General features: G+C 47.9%; 1 protein-coding gene and 1 pseudogene across 1 annotated transcript; both read left to right on the top strand.

Annotated features, from left to right (window-relative positions):
• The first annotated feature begins 258 nt into the window (after nucleotides 1–258).
• Nucleotides 259–1,206, top strand: LOC140905601 (olfactory receptor 51G2-like; annotated as a pseudogene).
• An 8,030-nt stretch (nucleotides 1,207–9,236) lies between these two features.
• LOC140896352 (olfactory receptor 51G1-like) lies at nucleotides 9,237–10,172 on the top strand. The gene has a single exon (XM_073308073.1). It carries the CDS (start codon nucleotides 9,237–9,239, stop codon nucleotides 10,170–10,172), a length of 936 nt encoding a protein of 311 aa, XP_073164174.1.
• The last annotated feature ends 5,170 nt before the right edge of the window (nucleotides 10,173–15,342 follow it).

Genomic DNA, 15,342 nt, shown 5'->3' with positions numbered 1-15,342 from the left:
CACATCTGTACCCTAGAGTTCAGCGTGGAGAAGGAACCTTGTTAAAGGACTACAGGTCTTATCCAGTCTGGCAATGCCTATCTTCCTATTGGTGCTGAAAATCCAAAACTACATTTTTGCTGATCTTCCTTCAACTCCAGGGAGTCTCTAGAATTCCACTCAGAGCAGAATGATGTCTCAATAAATATCATTTAGTCTCCTGTTCTTTTTCCTTCCAAGAAGAAAAATTCAAAATTCATAGGATCTACCCAGTCCATTATGTCAGCTGTCAATTAAACCAAATTCAACCCTGCAGTTTTCTTTCTCACTGGGATACCTGGGAAGGAAGACGTCCATTTCTGGATCTGTATCCCCTTCTGCTTTGTGTATGTTACTTCAATAGTAGGAAATTCACTCATTCAGTTTGTTATAAAAACAGATCCAAGCCTCCATGAGCCCATGTACATTTTACTTTCCATGTTGACCATCACAGACCTTGGCATATCGATAACCACAATACCGACGATACTGGGTATATACTTGTTTAACTCTAGGGAAATCAGCCTCAATGCTTGTTTTACCCAGATGTTCTTTATCCACTTTCTTGCAAAAATTGAATCCGCCATGCTCTTGATGATGGCCTTTGACTGCTTCATTGCAATCTGTAACCCACTGAGATATGCTTCCATCTTAACCCTGCCGAGAATAGCCAAGATGGGGTCGGTGGTTGTGCTAAGAGGTGTGGCCGTAACATTACCATTCCTCTTACTCCTGAAACGGTTCCAATACTGTCAAGCCAACGTCCTCTCCCATTCCTACTGTCTGCACCAGGACATCATGAAGTTGGCATGTGCGGACATCACAGTCAATAACATCTATGGCTTGTTTGTTACACTTATAACGGTGTGGTTGGACTCTCTGCTCATCTTCCTCTCTTACGTGATAATCCTCAAAACAGTGCTGAGCATCACCTCCCACATGGAGTGCCTCAGGGCCTTGAACACCTGTGTCTCCCACCTCTGCGCTGTACTGGTTTTCTACATGCCACAGTTCACACTGACTGTCATACACAGATTCTGGAATAGCTCTTCTCCCTTGCTTCAAATTCTCCTGGGCTACATCTACTTGCTGGGCCCGCCCCTGATTAATCCAATTGTGTATAGCGTGAAAAGCAAACACCTTGGTGCAAGGATAAATAGGGTGTTTGTCAAATTAATAGTCAGTTGATGATACAGAACAGACCGTGGCCACATATTCAATCCTGGACCCTTACATGTGAGTCTAGGGCCAAGTCTACACGATCTCCGATTGCTCTGCTGTTGACTCCAGAACTCTACCAGGGCCAGAGGCAGAAGCAGAGTCAACAGGGGAGCCGCGGCCATTGATCCAACGCCACGAGGACGCGAAGTAAGTGATTCTAAGTCGATCTAAGATACGTCAACTTCAGCTATGCTATTCTCAGAGCTAAAGTTGCATATCTTAGATCGATTCCGCCCCCCCCCCCCAGTGTAGACCAGGCCTAGAAGAGCTACTGATTTCCACTCTTTAGAGAGAAGTTCAGATGGGGTATAAGACACGGAGCAATGGTAGTGGGGCTGTTCCCACTCGCTGGCCAGAGAGGACAGGGCACTGGGGGAAGGAGAACAAGGCAGGCAGCAGCATTTACAAAGTGACTGTGCTCGTGGAGAGCCAGGGGACTGGTGAGATGTTGGCCCATGAAGAGCCGTATCAGTGGCTGTTCCAACATTAGAATTCCGGTCAATACAGTGAATCAAGAGAAGGGGTGTGGAAGTTGTTTCCCATTTCACCTGGCCTGTCACACTGTCCAAATCATAGAATCATAGAATCATAGAATATCAGGGTTGGAAGGAACCTCAGGAGGTCATCTGGTCCAACCCCCTGCTCAAAGCAGGACCAATCCCCAGCTAAATCATCCCAGCCAGGGCTCTGTCAAGCCTTACCTTAAAAACTTTGAAGGAAGGAGATTCCACCACCTCCCTAGGGAACGCATTCCAGTGTTTCATCACCGTCCTAGTGAAAAAGTTTTTCCTAATATCCAACCTAAACCACCCCCACTGCAACCTGAGACCATTACTCCTTGTTCTGTCATCAGCTACCACTCAGAACAGTCTAGATCCATCCTCTTTGGAACCCTCTTTCAGGTAGTGGAAAGCAGCTATCAAATCCCCCCTCATTCTTCTCTTCCGCAGACAAAAAGAATCCCATTTCCCTCAGCATCTTCTCTTGTGTCATGTGCTCCAGTACCCTAATAATTTTTGTTGCCCTCCGCTGGACTCTTTCCAATTTTTCCACATCCTTCTTGTAGTGTGGGATCCAAAACTGGACACAAGTCTCCAAATGAGGCCTCACCAAGGTTGAATAGAGGGGAATGATCACGTCCCTCGATCTGCTGGCATTGTCCCTACATATACATCCCAAAATGCCATTGGACTTCTTGGCAACAAGGGTACAGAGTTGACTCATATTCAGCTTCTCGTCCACTGTAACCCCTAGGTCCTTTTCTGCAGAACTGCTGCTGAGCCATTCGGTCCCTAGTCTGTAGCGGTGCATGGGATTCTTCCGTCCTAAGTGCAGGACTCTGCATTGGTCCATGTTGAACCTCATCAGATTTCTTTTGGCCCAATCCCCTAATTTATCCAGGGCCCTCTGTATCCTATCCCTACCCTCCAGCGTATCTACCTCTCCTCCCAGTTTAGTGACATCTGCAAACTTACTGAGGTCTTGCAGAGCTCTTCTGCACTTACAGCCCTGGTCCTTCCTGAGCACTCTGCATGATCTATGCTCCAGCTGTGGACAGGGGCTATTCAAGGGACACAGTCACACACCCTTCCCCCATGCCCCATGCCAGGTGCTTGAGACTGAGTCATGTCAGAGACATGATTAACACAGGAGCCCCAGGAGAAGCCATTCAGGTAACATCCCCTGCCCATTATTGATGGCTCTGCACACAGAAGCATATTTCCTACAACTCCTCCCCTCTGTTTGTGCTGCCCCAGCAATGCAAAGGGGTAGAAACAGGCCTCAGGTCTCCAACAGAGTCACAGAAATCTCCTGTCTCAGCCCAGCCCATTCATTGTAGGCTGAGCACCTTCTCGAAAGCCAAAAGCAGGACACAGGCAGGAGCCCTGCCCCCTACATGGCCTCGCCCCTGGCCCTCTTCTTCCCCCTGAACTCCCACCTCCTGGTCCTCCTCTTTCCCCAAGCCTCACTCACTGACTAGGCTGGACATCACAGACAGGCCATGGTAAGAGGAGCCCAGGGAGCAAGTGCTGCTCTTAGGAACCCCACACCCTCCACCTGCCCCCTAACTTGGGGCGTGGTCTCATAGCGGGTGTGGGGGGAGCTAAGGACCTCCTCCTCCCCCTAACTTTAAAAAGGGTGGCATTGCCCATGAGCCTTCCGCAGGCATTGATCAGCATGGCAGGTAATTCAAGACAAATGCTGTTCTAAAGTCATTCAACCCACAGCGGGACTTGAACTCTGTATTTCGGGACTCTCCTGCCCAACTGGGGATGGGCAGTCCACTCTAATTCATCACTCCTTTTGCCCCACCACCACAGCCAGAGCCAGAGTGCCGAGCCCCCCTCTCCCAGAGCAGCCCAGAGCTTCCACACACCGCATGGCTGAACCAATGATCCCCCCACCCCACCCCCAATGTTGGAGGAGCCCTGGGACGGCTGGAGCACTGCCAGCCATGCCGAGCTCACTCTCCTGAGTCCCCAAGACAGCCACCTAGATTAATGAGCTTGTGTTGTACTCCTGTGCAATGCAAAATGGTATAATTTTGGGTTTATACTCCAGTAGGGGAGCAAAGGCTGGGGAGTTGGGAAATTGTCTGTTGACCCCAGCCTCTCCTTGAGTGGCTCACTAAAGCACTCAGGCCGCTCAATTGGGGGTGTGGCGCCACCTACCGTTGTGTTGGGTGATGACAGGTCTTGAAGAGGCTGTCTTTGTCACCAGCAAAGCAGTGTAGGATTGGCCAGCCATGCTGGCGGGATGAGCGGCACAGGGGTTCCCACAGCACCGAAACTGCCCCCTGGGGGTGACAGCCTGTCACAGCGCTCTGTGTTTCTCAGCTTCCTGGTTTCATCAGTAATCTCCATGGAGTGCAGCGAGATTCCTGAAGAAGCTGAGTAGCACATATTGCCTCCTCAGCTACCCTGGAATCTGCATGGCACAGTAGAATAAAAAGGTCCCTGTGTGAACCCTGCAACTGGCAGCGAGTGGTCACAGCAGCACCAGGGAGGCTGAGCCTGTCCAGGCCTATATCCACCACTGGCACTTCCCCCCGTTCAGTCTTTGTTCCTCAGGTGTTTGCAGGAGTTCCCTTGTGTAGGGAGTGAGGCCAAGAGATGGTGTTATTCCCCAGCTTAGATAGTGGAAAAATACAGGTAACCACAATGGAGTCAGTGTCATGTGGTCTGGTCACATACTGTCAAGGCTGAATCCCCACTCTGTCACTCCGAGTGCAGAAGGTGGGGGCCCACAAGGAGTCTAAAAAATAATACTGGCCACTCCAGGCTTGTAGTAAACCTCCAAGGTTACAGCTTTTCTCTGACCGTGGCTTGGTAATTGCTGCCATCACCCAAATGCAAAAAAACAAAAACAAAATAAAACAACTTGGATCCAGGAAGGAGCACTTGGGAATTCCTCTCTGTGCGGGATGCAAAAGTCCTCCCCCCATTCCCCGGGGAAGAACTGGAAAAGAAAACAAAGGAAATTAGCTGTTGCCACCAGCTAATCAAACAGCATGTGCACAAACCTCTTAGAACACCAAAAATCCAGTCCGCTTCTTAAAAAAGGGAAATTTTATTAAAAACAAAGAGGAAGAAAAATACATCCAGAACTTAGGCTTTTGCTAGATTTGAAAAGAGGAATTCCAAAAATTAAGCACCCAAAATAGCTTTCGTGGGGGTTCAGCTTAAAGGTTACAAGCAAACAAAAGCATCTGGGGTTAGCACAGAGGAGATCCAAAAGCCAAAAAAAAAAAAAGAAATAAACCTAATAACATCTCTTTAACTTTGCCCTGTCCCATGATTTCTCCTCGCTATAGAAGATGAATTTTTATACCTGGTTCAAGACTTACACAGCATTGCTGCTTACAGCATTGCTGGTCCCTGTCTCCTTCTCCAGAGAACATCAGACAAAGGGAAAGTTTCTTTCCCAATTTGAAAAGTTCTAACCTTCCCATTGGCTCTTTAGGTTAGGTGCCCACTCCTTTTGTTTTACCTGTGGGCTTGTTACCCCTTTACAGGTAAAGCAAAGAGAGAACAGACACCAAGAGGGATTTTACAGCTAACTGCCTGTCTGGGTGTTCATAAAAGGGAGCTACCCCCCCTACACCTTCATTTATCACATGCCCCCCAAATCACAGACAGTGCTGGCCAGCCTGGTTCAGGTCAGGTCCACACCGGCTGGGATTTCTTACTGGAGGTTTAGGGGAGAGAGTTAATAAGTTACATGCACCACTAATTTTACTAATAATTATATGAAGAATTAAACAGTACTTTTTCCATTTTAAGGACAACAATGACTTAGAATGCAGGGACATTTTTACGCAGCTGATTCTGGGAAACCTTCCCGGGAGAGTGCATCAGCCACTTTGTTAGCGGCTCTTGAAATGTGTTGTATCTCAACATCAAAGTGTTGAATAGCTAAACTGCACTGAAGATGATTTTGTTCGTCTCTCTGACTGTGTGAAGCCACTTCAGCGCAGCATGGTCAGTCTGCAGTTGGAAGCGCAGTCCCCAAATGTATGGGGGCAGCTTCTCTAGAGCATACACAATGGCGTAATCTTCTTTTTCGGAGAGTGACCAGTGGCTTTGCCTCTCAGAAAGTTCTTTTGCTGAGAAACATGACAGGATGGAATTGTTGATGTGGTCCTTACTGCATTTAAACTCCTCCTACACCATGCTCGGATGGATCTGTGATTGCCCATGAATCTGAGAATACAGCCACATCATCAATGTAGGTGACTGCAAATTCCCCACATCCAGCCAGAAGGTTATGTACCAATTACTGGAAGGTGGAGGATGTATTTCAGATTCCGAAAGGGAGCTACCCCCCAAACAGAAACTTCATTTATCTCACATGCCCTTGCATGCCCTACTGAGTCATAGGAGCCATTACCAATAAGCTATCTGGGACTTTCTCAGGAAGGCTCACCTGGTGAGGGATAAACTTCTCTTAAGGCCTATTGTTTCCCCTAATGGCCCACTACCCTGAACCAGCCCTTCACAGCTAGCTGTCTTCAATGGAAATATTCTACCTGGTGGTTGTCAAGCCAGTGTAACCACATCTGGAACATAGATACATAGTCTATATTCGTAAGTTTAGATATAAAAATGATACATGCACACAAATAGGATCATCATATTCTGGAAACCATAACTTTTTCATAGACACCTCACAGGCTATATTTTGTAGAAGATATGTCAGAACTACGTCATAAACATATCGCAAGGATACTACTGTGATGAATATGCAGGCAGTGTCACAATCCTCTCCTCGGCTGCCCTGGAACCTGCATGGAGAAAATAACAAGCTCAGGGTTTTTGGGACGAGAGAAGCTTTTCCCCAGGTTGGCTTCAGAGAGGTGGAGTGGCACGGCTCAGGCGGGCGGGGGGCAGCTCGATCCCCGTGGGCTGTGGAGGCTCTGGGGATCTCCAGGATGGGGGGCTTGGCATTCCGGGTGCAGGGTAGGGTATGCCTCGTGCAGAAGGAGAGGGGCCGGCGGGCTCGCCTCCCCGAAGTGTGACAGAAATATACGACTCTCTAAATCTGTGGTATGCCCGCACCTTGAATACTTTGTGTCGTTCTGGTCGCCCCATCTCAGAAAAGATATATTAGACTTGGAAAATGTACAGACAAAGGTGACAAAAAATCTTTAGGGGCAGGGAACAGCTTCCATATGAGGAGAGGAAAAGACTGGGAATTTTCAACCTGGAAAAGAGACGACTCAGAGGTGATATGAGAGAGGTCTGTAAAGTCATGATTGATGTGGAGGAAGTGATTCAGGAAGAGCTATTTGCCCCTTCATAGGGGTCACCCGTGAAGTTAATGAGCATCAGGTTTAAAAGAAACAAAAGGAAGTATTTCTTCACACAAGGCACAGTCAGCCTGTGGGACTCATTGCTAGGTGATGTTATGAAGACCAAATTTCCATGTAGGGAGCCTTGTTGGATCTCCCTTCCCTGGCCTGCAACTTGGGTTTGTAATTCAGGACAGGGGGGCTACTAGAGAGAAATCAGGTCCTATATTAATAATATTTTCATTATTAATTTACTTATTTATTAATTTTATTTCAGCAAGTTCACAGCTGTGACATTGTTACCACTTGGCAGCCCCCAAGGTAGCCCTGTGACTAATCGGAACCATACGAACAATGATGACAAGCCCAGATTCCAGGAATAGAGTCTGCAGCAGGCTTCACACTGCAGTCCAAGTGGATAGGATCACCACCCATCCCCTGTGATTTGGCATCCTTCAGTTTGCCATTGGCTGTCACGGGGATTAAACCTGGTGCAAACTAAGCTGAGCAGCTGAGGTTCCCTGATGGCCAAGTAAGCCCCAAGGGAATGTGCAAACCTGCTTCATAAAGAGAGTTTCCTCCCTGTCTGAACAGATACTGCCTGCAGCCTGCTGCCCACGCAACCGCTCCGGTGACTCCTTGTGCAACAGGGTGAAGACCTCTGGTGTCAGCAGCTCCCCTTCCAGCAGGAATTGGGTACGTTGGCAGGTCTGGCTATCTTTCAAATGTGAAGTGAAGGGGAAAGGCTGCAACATGTTTCCATTGGCAGATATTGTCTGAAGCAGCAGAGGACTCAATGACGGGGCTGGAGGGAAGGAAGCGCCACATCATTTGGGAACTCCTCCCCTACATCTACCCATGCTGCACAGCGAATGATTTCAGCAACACTGAAATCTGACATTCCAAGCGAGCTCAGAGTGTTAAAACCTGATGGCCTGCGTCAGGGTTTCTCAAGGGCTCCTCTTTCTGTAGATGCTGTGTGCTCTGGGCCCGATAATGCTCTGGGCTGAGCAAGAAGAGACCCCAGGGAATAAGAGTTACTAGTTCCCCAATCAAGCCAGGTTTATTTTGTCCTGGAAATTTAATCAGCAAATGCATTTTTAACCATTTTATTCTCTGGCTCGATTGTGAATGCAAGAATTCAGGGCCGTGGCACTCAACCACTTTGTAATACCTGTGAAAGACTTTCCAAAAGGTCCTGGAGAACAGAACCGCTGGTCCGTGTTTCAGCAAAGAGTAGATCTGAGGTGCATGAAAGGGGAGTGTAATAGTGGTTTCAATGTAGTTTACACACATCACCTGTTACACGAGCATGGTTGAAGTAACTTGCACACTCAGCTGGATATTAGTGCAAACTTAGTGTTTGCACTATTCACCCTTTTGTAACACCAACCCCACCCTAGCTGAAATAACTCTCTGTCTTTTCTGTCAAGCTTCTCATTTCCCAAATACAGGATGCAGATCCTGTGAGGATGAAGGGAAGTCTATAGGACAATTGAACTCTCTGCATTCAGTCAACATTGGCTAGGAAAATCACTTCAGCTTCTCTTGGGGGTCAGAGTGTATTACTGGGAGCATTTGGCAAGGGAAAGTTAATGGAGTCCTCCTCTAATTAAATTGACACATGTAAATCTGGAGTGATGCCGTTACAGTCAATGTTACTGAATTCAGAAAATGGTGCTAAAAATGATCTCATGTGCTCCAAAGAGGTAGTGGCATAATTTGGACTCCTCCAGATAGGATAAAGTAAATAAAATATATATAATGAGGCAATGAAACACGTAAATAGCTTCAGTGCAGGATAGATAAATACTATGACCATATTCACCGTGCACTTGCCATGTGTTTACACACATGTTATGATACAATGGGACACACTCAGAAGGGCAGGGCCAAAAAGGGTGTCTGTGGGAAGGTTACAATTGCAAAAGCACACAGTGCTCAAATAGGCTGTGGCATTCTGAGCCACAAGATATCAATGGGGCCAGTTGCTTAGAAGAATGCAAAGAGGGGCAGGGTGTTTAAATGGGTTACTATTGGTGCTGAAAATCCAAAACTATGTTTTTGCTGATCTTCCTTGAACTCCAGGGAGTCTCTAGAGTTCCGCTCAGAGCAGAATGATGTCTCAATAAATATCATCTAGTCTCCTGTGCTTTTTCCTTCCAGGAAGAAAAGTTTAAAACTCGTCGGACCTTCTCAGTCCATTATGTCAGCTGTCAATAAAACCAAATTCAACCCTGCAGTTTTCTTTCTCACCGGGATACCTGGGAAGGAAGACGTCCATCTCTGGATCTCTATCCCCTTCTGCTTAGTGTATGTTACTTCAATAGTAGGAAATTCACTCATTCTGTTTGTTATAAAAACAGATCCAAGCCTCCATGAGCCCATGTACATTTTACTTTCCATGTTGGCCGTCACAGACCTTGGTTTATCGATAACCACCATACCGACGATACTGGGTATATACTTGTTTAACTCTAGGGAAATCAGCCTCAATGCTTGTTTTACCCAGATGTTCTTTATCCACTTTCTTGCAAAAATTGAATCCGCCATGCTCTTGATGATGGCCTTTGACCGCTTCATTGCAATCTGTAACCCACTGAGATATGCTTCCATCTTAACCCTGCCGAGATTAGCCAAGATGGGGTCGGTGTTTGTGCTAAGAGGTGTCGCCGTAACATTACCATTCCCCTTACTCCTGAAACGGTTCCAATACTGTCGAGCCAACGTCCTCTCCCATTCTTACTGCCTGCACCAGGACGTCATGAAGGTGGCATGTGCGGACATCACAGTCAATAACATCTATGGCTTGTTTGTTACACTCATAACGGTGTGGTTGGACTCTCTGCTCATCTTCCTCTCTTATATGATGATCCTTAACGCAGTGCTGAGCATCACCTCCCACATGGAGTGCCTTAGGGCCTTGAACACCTGTGTCTCCCACCTCTGCGCCGTCCTGGTTTTCTACATACCAGAGTTCAGCCTGACTCTCATACACAGATTCTGGAAGAGCTCTTCTCCCTTGCTTCAAATTCTCCTGGGCTACATCTACTTGCTGGGCCCGCCCCTGATTAATCCAATAGTGTACAGTGTGAAAAGCAAACACCTTCGTGCAAGGATAATTAGGGTGTTTGTCAAATAAATAGTTCATCATACGGTGATACAGGAGTTAAGAAAAATAGACCGTGGCCACCTATTCAATCCTGCACCCTTACGTGTGAGTCTAGGGCCACGTCTACATTACCCGCTGGATCGGCGGGTATTGATCGATCCCCGATTGCTCTGCTGTCAGCTCCGGAACTCCATCAGGGCGAGAGGCGGAAGCGGAGTCAACAGGGGATGGGCGGCCGTCGATCCAATGCCGTGAGGACGCGAAGTAAGTGATTCTAAGTCGATCTAAGATACGTCAACTTCAGCTATGCTATTCTCGGAGCTAAAGTTGCATATCTTAGATCGATTCCGTCCCCCCCAGTGTAGACCAGGCCTAGAAGAGCTACTGATTTCCACTCTTTAGGGAGAAGTTCAGAAGGGGTGTAAGATGTGGAGTAGTGGAAGTGGGGCTGTTCCCACTCGCTGGTCAGAGAGGACAGGGCACTGGGGGAATGAGACCAAGGCTAACAGCAGCATATACAAAGTGACTGTGCTCGTGGAGAGCCAGGGGACTGGTGAGATTTTGGCCCATGAAGAGCCATATCAGTGGCTGTTCCAACCTCAGAATTCCGGTCAATACAGTGAATCAAGAGAAGGGGTGTGGAGGTTGTTTCCCATTACACCTGGCCTGTCACACTGTCCAAATCAAAGAATCATAGAATCATAGAATATCAGAGTTGAAAGGGACCTCAGCAGGTCATCTAGTCCAACCCCCTACTCAAAGCAGGACCAGTCCCCAGCTAAATCATCCCAGGCAGGGCTTTGTCAAGCCTGACCTTAAAATCTTCAAAGGAAGGAGATTCTACCACCTCCCTAGGGAACGCATTCCAGTGTTTCACCACCTTCCTGGTGAAAACATTTTTCCTAATATCCAACCTAAACCTCCCCCACTGCAACTTGAGACCATTCCTCCTTCTTCTGTCATCTGCTACCACTGAGAACAGTCTAGATCCATCCTCTTTGGAACCCTCTTTCAGGTAGTTGAAAGCAGCTATCAAATCCCCCCTCATTCTTCTCTTCCACAGAATTAACAATCCCAGTTCCCTCAGCCTCCTCTCATAAGTCATGTGTTCCAGTCCCCTAATCATTTTTGTTGCCCTCCGCTGGACTCTTTCCAATTTTTCCACATCCTTCTTGTAGTGTGGGACCCAAAACTGGACACAGGACTCCAAAGGAGGCCTCACCAAGGTCGAATAGAGGAGAACGATCACGTCCCTCGATCTGCTGGCATTGCCCCTACATATACATCCCAAAATGCCATTGGCCTTCTTGGCTAAAAGGGCACACTGTTGACTCATATCCAGCTTCTGATTGACTGTAACCCCTAGGTCCTTTTCTGCAGAACTGCTGCTGAGCCATTCGGTCCCTAGTCTGTAGCGGTGCATGGGATTCTTCGGTCCTAAGTGCAGGACTCTGCATTGGTCCGTGTTGAACCTCATCAGATTTCTTTTGGCCCAATCCCCTAATTTGTCCAGGGCCCTCTGTATCCTATCCCTACCCTCCAGAGTATCTACCTCTCCTCCCAGTTTAGTGTCATCTGCAAACTTGCTGAGATCTTGCAGAGCTCTTTTGCAGTCACAATCCTAGTGCTTCCTGTGTGCCCTGGGAGCTGCATGATCCATGCACTAGCTGTGGACAGGGGCTATTCAAAGGACACAGTCCTGCACCCTTCCCCCATGCCCTCACCCAGGTGCTTGAGACAGAGACATGATTAACACAGGAGCCCCAGGAGAAGCCATTCAGGTAACATCCCCTGCCCATTATTGATGGCTCTGCACACAGAAGCATATTTCCTAGGACTCCTCCGCTCTGTTTGTGCTGTCCCAGCAATGCAGTCACAACAATCTCCTGTCTCAGCCCAGCCCATTCAGTGTAGGCTGAGCACCTTCTCAAAAGCCAAAAGCAGGACACAGGCAGGAGCCCTGCCCCCTACATGGCCTCACCCCTGGCCCTCTTCTTCCCCCTGAACTCCCACCTACTGGTCCTCTTTTTTCCCCAAGCCTCACCCACTGACTAGGCTGGACATCACAGACAGGCCATGGTAAGAGGAGCCCAGGGAGCAAGTGCTGCTCTGGGGACGTGCAGACCCTCCACCTGCCCCCTAACATGGGGCGTGGCCTCATAGCGTGTGGAGAGGAAGCTAAGGACCTCCTCCTCCCCCTGACTGTGAAAAGGGTGGTGCTGCCCATGAGCCTTCTGCAGGCGTGGATCGGCATGGCAGGTAATTCAGGACAAATGCTCTTCTAAAATCATTCAGCCCACAGCGGGACTTGAACTCTGAATTTCGGGACTCTCCTGCCCAACTGGGGATGAGCAGTCCACTCTAATTCACCACTCCTTTTGCCCCACCACCACAGCCAGAGCCAGAGTAGCGAGGCCCCCTCTCCCAGAACAGCCCAGAGCTTCCACACACCACATGGCTGAACCAATGATCCCCCCACCCCACCCCCAATCTTGGAGGAGCCCTGGGACGGCTGGAGCACTGCCAGCCATGCTGAGCTCACTCTCCTGAGACCCCAAGCCAGCCCATGGGAAAAGCATGTCTCTTCCCAAAGAACCTGAGCTTTTTATATGCCCCCGATATTGATCTTAGTGCTATGATTGTGCTATGATTATGATCTAGTTATGTGTGTCTTGTAGAAAAAAGATTCTTGGGTGTTTACTATGGAAAGCTATGTTGTGGAGAATATGATGGTCCTATTTGTGTGCTTGTATCTTTTTTGCATCTGAAATTATGAATATTGACTATGTATCTGTATTTCAAATGTAGTTCATTCCATTTTGGTAGGTGTATTTTTCTGCTATATAATACGGGGAGTGACACCATCTCTTGGCCTCACTCCATGCACAAGAGAACTCCTGGAAACAGCTGAGGAACAATGTCTTAACAGGGGAAGTGCTGATCCCAAGCTAAAAGGATTTCTAGCTTGCGTTTGAAAATTTGATGGACTGCTTGTTTCATCACCCAGGGTGAGAAATTGTTCATTCATATCCAATTTATTTTGTGTGTTACGCTTAGTTTCCATTTTTGTTTATATGCTAGATAATGTGCTTTAATCGGGTTTCTATCCATTTAAAATCCATCTTTTTGTAGGTAATAAAACTATTTTATTCTATATCTTTACCAGCATGTTTTTAGTAGAATGTTTGGGAAAAATCCCAGCTCTGTGTACAAAGGCTGTCGTATATCCTTCCCACATCAAAGGGAAAGCCACCTAGATTAATGAGCTTGTGCTGTACTCCTGTGCAATGCAAAATGGTATAATTTGGGGTTTATAGTCCAGTAAGGGAGCAAGGGCTGGGGAGTTGGGAAATTGTCTGTTGCCTCCAGCCTGTCCTTGAGTGGCTCACTAAAGCACTCAGGCTGCTCAATTGGGGGTGTGGCACCGCCTACCGTTGTGTTGGGTGATGACAGGTCTTGAAGAGGCTGTCTTTGTCACCAGCAAAGCAGTGTAGGATTGGCCAGCCATGCTGGCGGGATGAGCGGCACAGGGGTTCCCACAGCACCGAGACTGCCCCCTGGGGGTGACAACCTGTCACAGTGCTCTGTGTTTCTCAGCTTCCTGGTTTCATCAGTAATCTCCATGGAGTGCAGCGAGATTCCTGAAGAAGCTGAGTAGCACATATTGCCTCCTCGCTACCCTGGAACCTGCATGGCACAGAAGAATAAAAAGGTCCCTGTGCAAACCCTGCAACTGGCAGCGAGTGGCCACAGCAGCACCAGGAAGGCTGAGCCTGTCCAGGCCTATATCCACCATTGGCACTTCCCCCCGTTCAGTCTTTGTTCCTCAGGTGTTTGCAGGAGTTCCCTTGTGTAGGGAGTGAGGCCAAGAGATAGTGTTATTCCATCCAGCTTAGATAGTGGAAAAATACTAAAAGAAAAGGAGTACTTGTGGCACCTTAGGGACTAACCTATTTATTTGAGCATAAGCTTTCGTGAGCTACAGCTCACTTCATCGGATGCATACTGTGGAAACTGCAGAAGACATTATATACACAGAGATCATGAAACAATACCTCCTCCCACCCCACTCTCCTGCTGGTAATAGCTTATCTAAAGGGCTGAAATTGTGGAAAAGCAGCATCACTTGCCCCATAACCTCAGCCATGCGGAACGCAATGCCATCCACAGCCTCAGAAACAACTCTGACATCATAATCAAAAAGGCTGACAAAGGAGGTGCTGTTGTCATCATGAATAGGTCGGAATATGAACAAGAGGCTGCTCGGCAGCTCTCCAACACGAGTTTCTACAAGCCATTACCCTATGATCCCACTGAGAGTTACCAAAAGCAACTACAGCATTTGCTCAAGAAACTTCCTGAAAAAGCACAAGATCAAATCCGCACAGACACACCCCTGGAACCCCGACCTGGGATATTCTATCTACTACCCAAGATCCATAAACCTGGAAATCCTGGGCGCCCCATCATCTCAGGCATTGGCACCCTGACAGCAGGATTGTCTGGCTATGTAGACTCCCTCCTCAGGCCCTACGCTACCAGCACTCCCAGCTACCTTCGAGACACCACTGACTTCCTGAGGAAACTTCAATCCATCGGTGATCTTCCTGATAACACCATCCTGGCTACTATGGATGTAGAAGCCCTCTACACCAACATTCCACACAAAGATGGACTACAAGCCGTCAAGAACACTATCCCCGATAATGTCACGGCTAACCTGGTGGCTGAACTTTGTGACTTTGTCCTTACCCATAACTATTTCACATTTGGGGACAATGTATACCTTCAGATCAGCGGCACTGCTATGGGTACCCGCATGGCCCCACAGTATGCCAACATTTTTATGGCTGATTTAGAACAACGCTTCCTCAGCTCTCGTCCCCTAAAGCCCCTACTCTACTTGCGCTATATTGATGACATCTTCATCATCTGGACCCATGGAAAAGAAGCCCTTGAGGAATTCCACCATGATTTCAACAATTTCCATCCCACCACCAACCTCAGCCTGGTCCAGTCCACACAAGAGATCCACTTCCTGGACACTACAGTGCTAATAAACAATGGCCACATAAACACCACCCTATACCGTAAACCTACTGACCGCTATTCCTACCTGCATGCCTCCAGCTTTCACCCTGACCACACCACACGATCCATCGTCTACAGCCAAGCTCTGCGATACAACCGCATTTGCTCC

Source organism: Lepidochelys kempii, chromosome 1 (genome assembly GCF_965140265.1).
Source record: "Lepidochelys kempii isolate rLepKem1 chromosome 1, rLepKem1.hap2, whole genome shotgun sequence".
Classification (NCBI taxonomy): Eukaryota; Metazoa; Chordata; order Testudines; family Cheloniidae; genus Lepidochelys; species Lepidochelys kempii.
This window is presented reverse-complemented; position numbering and strand designations above follow the sequence as displayed.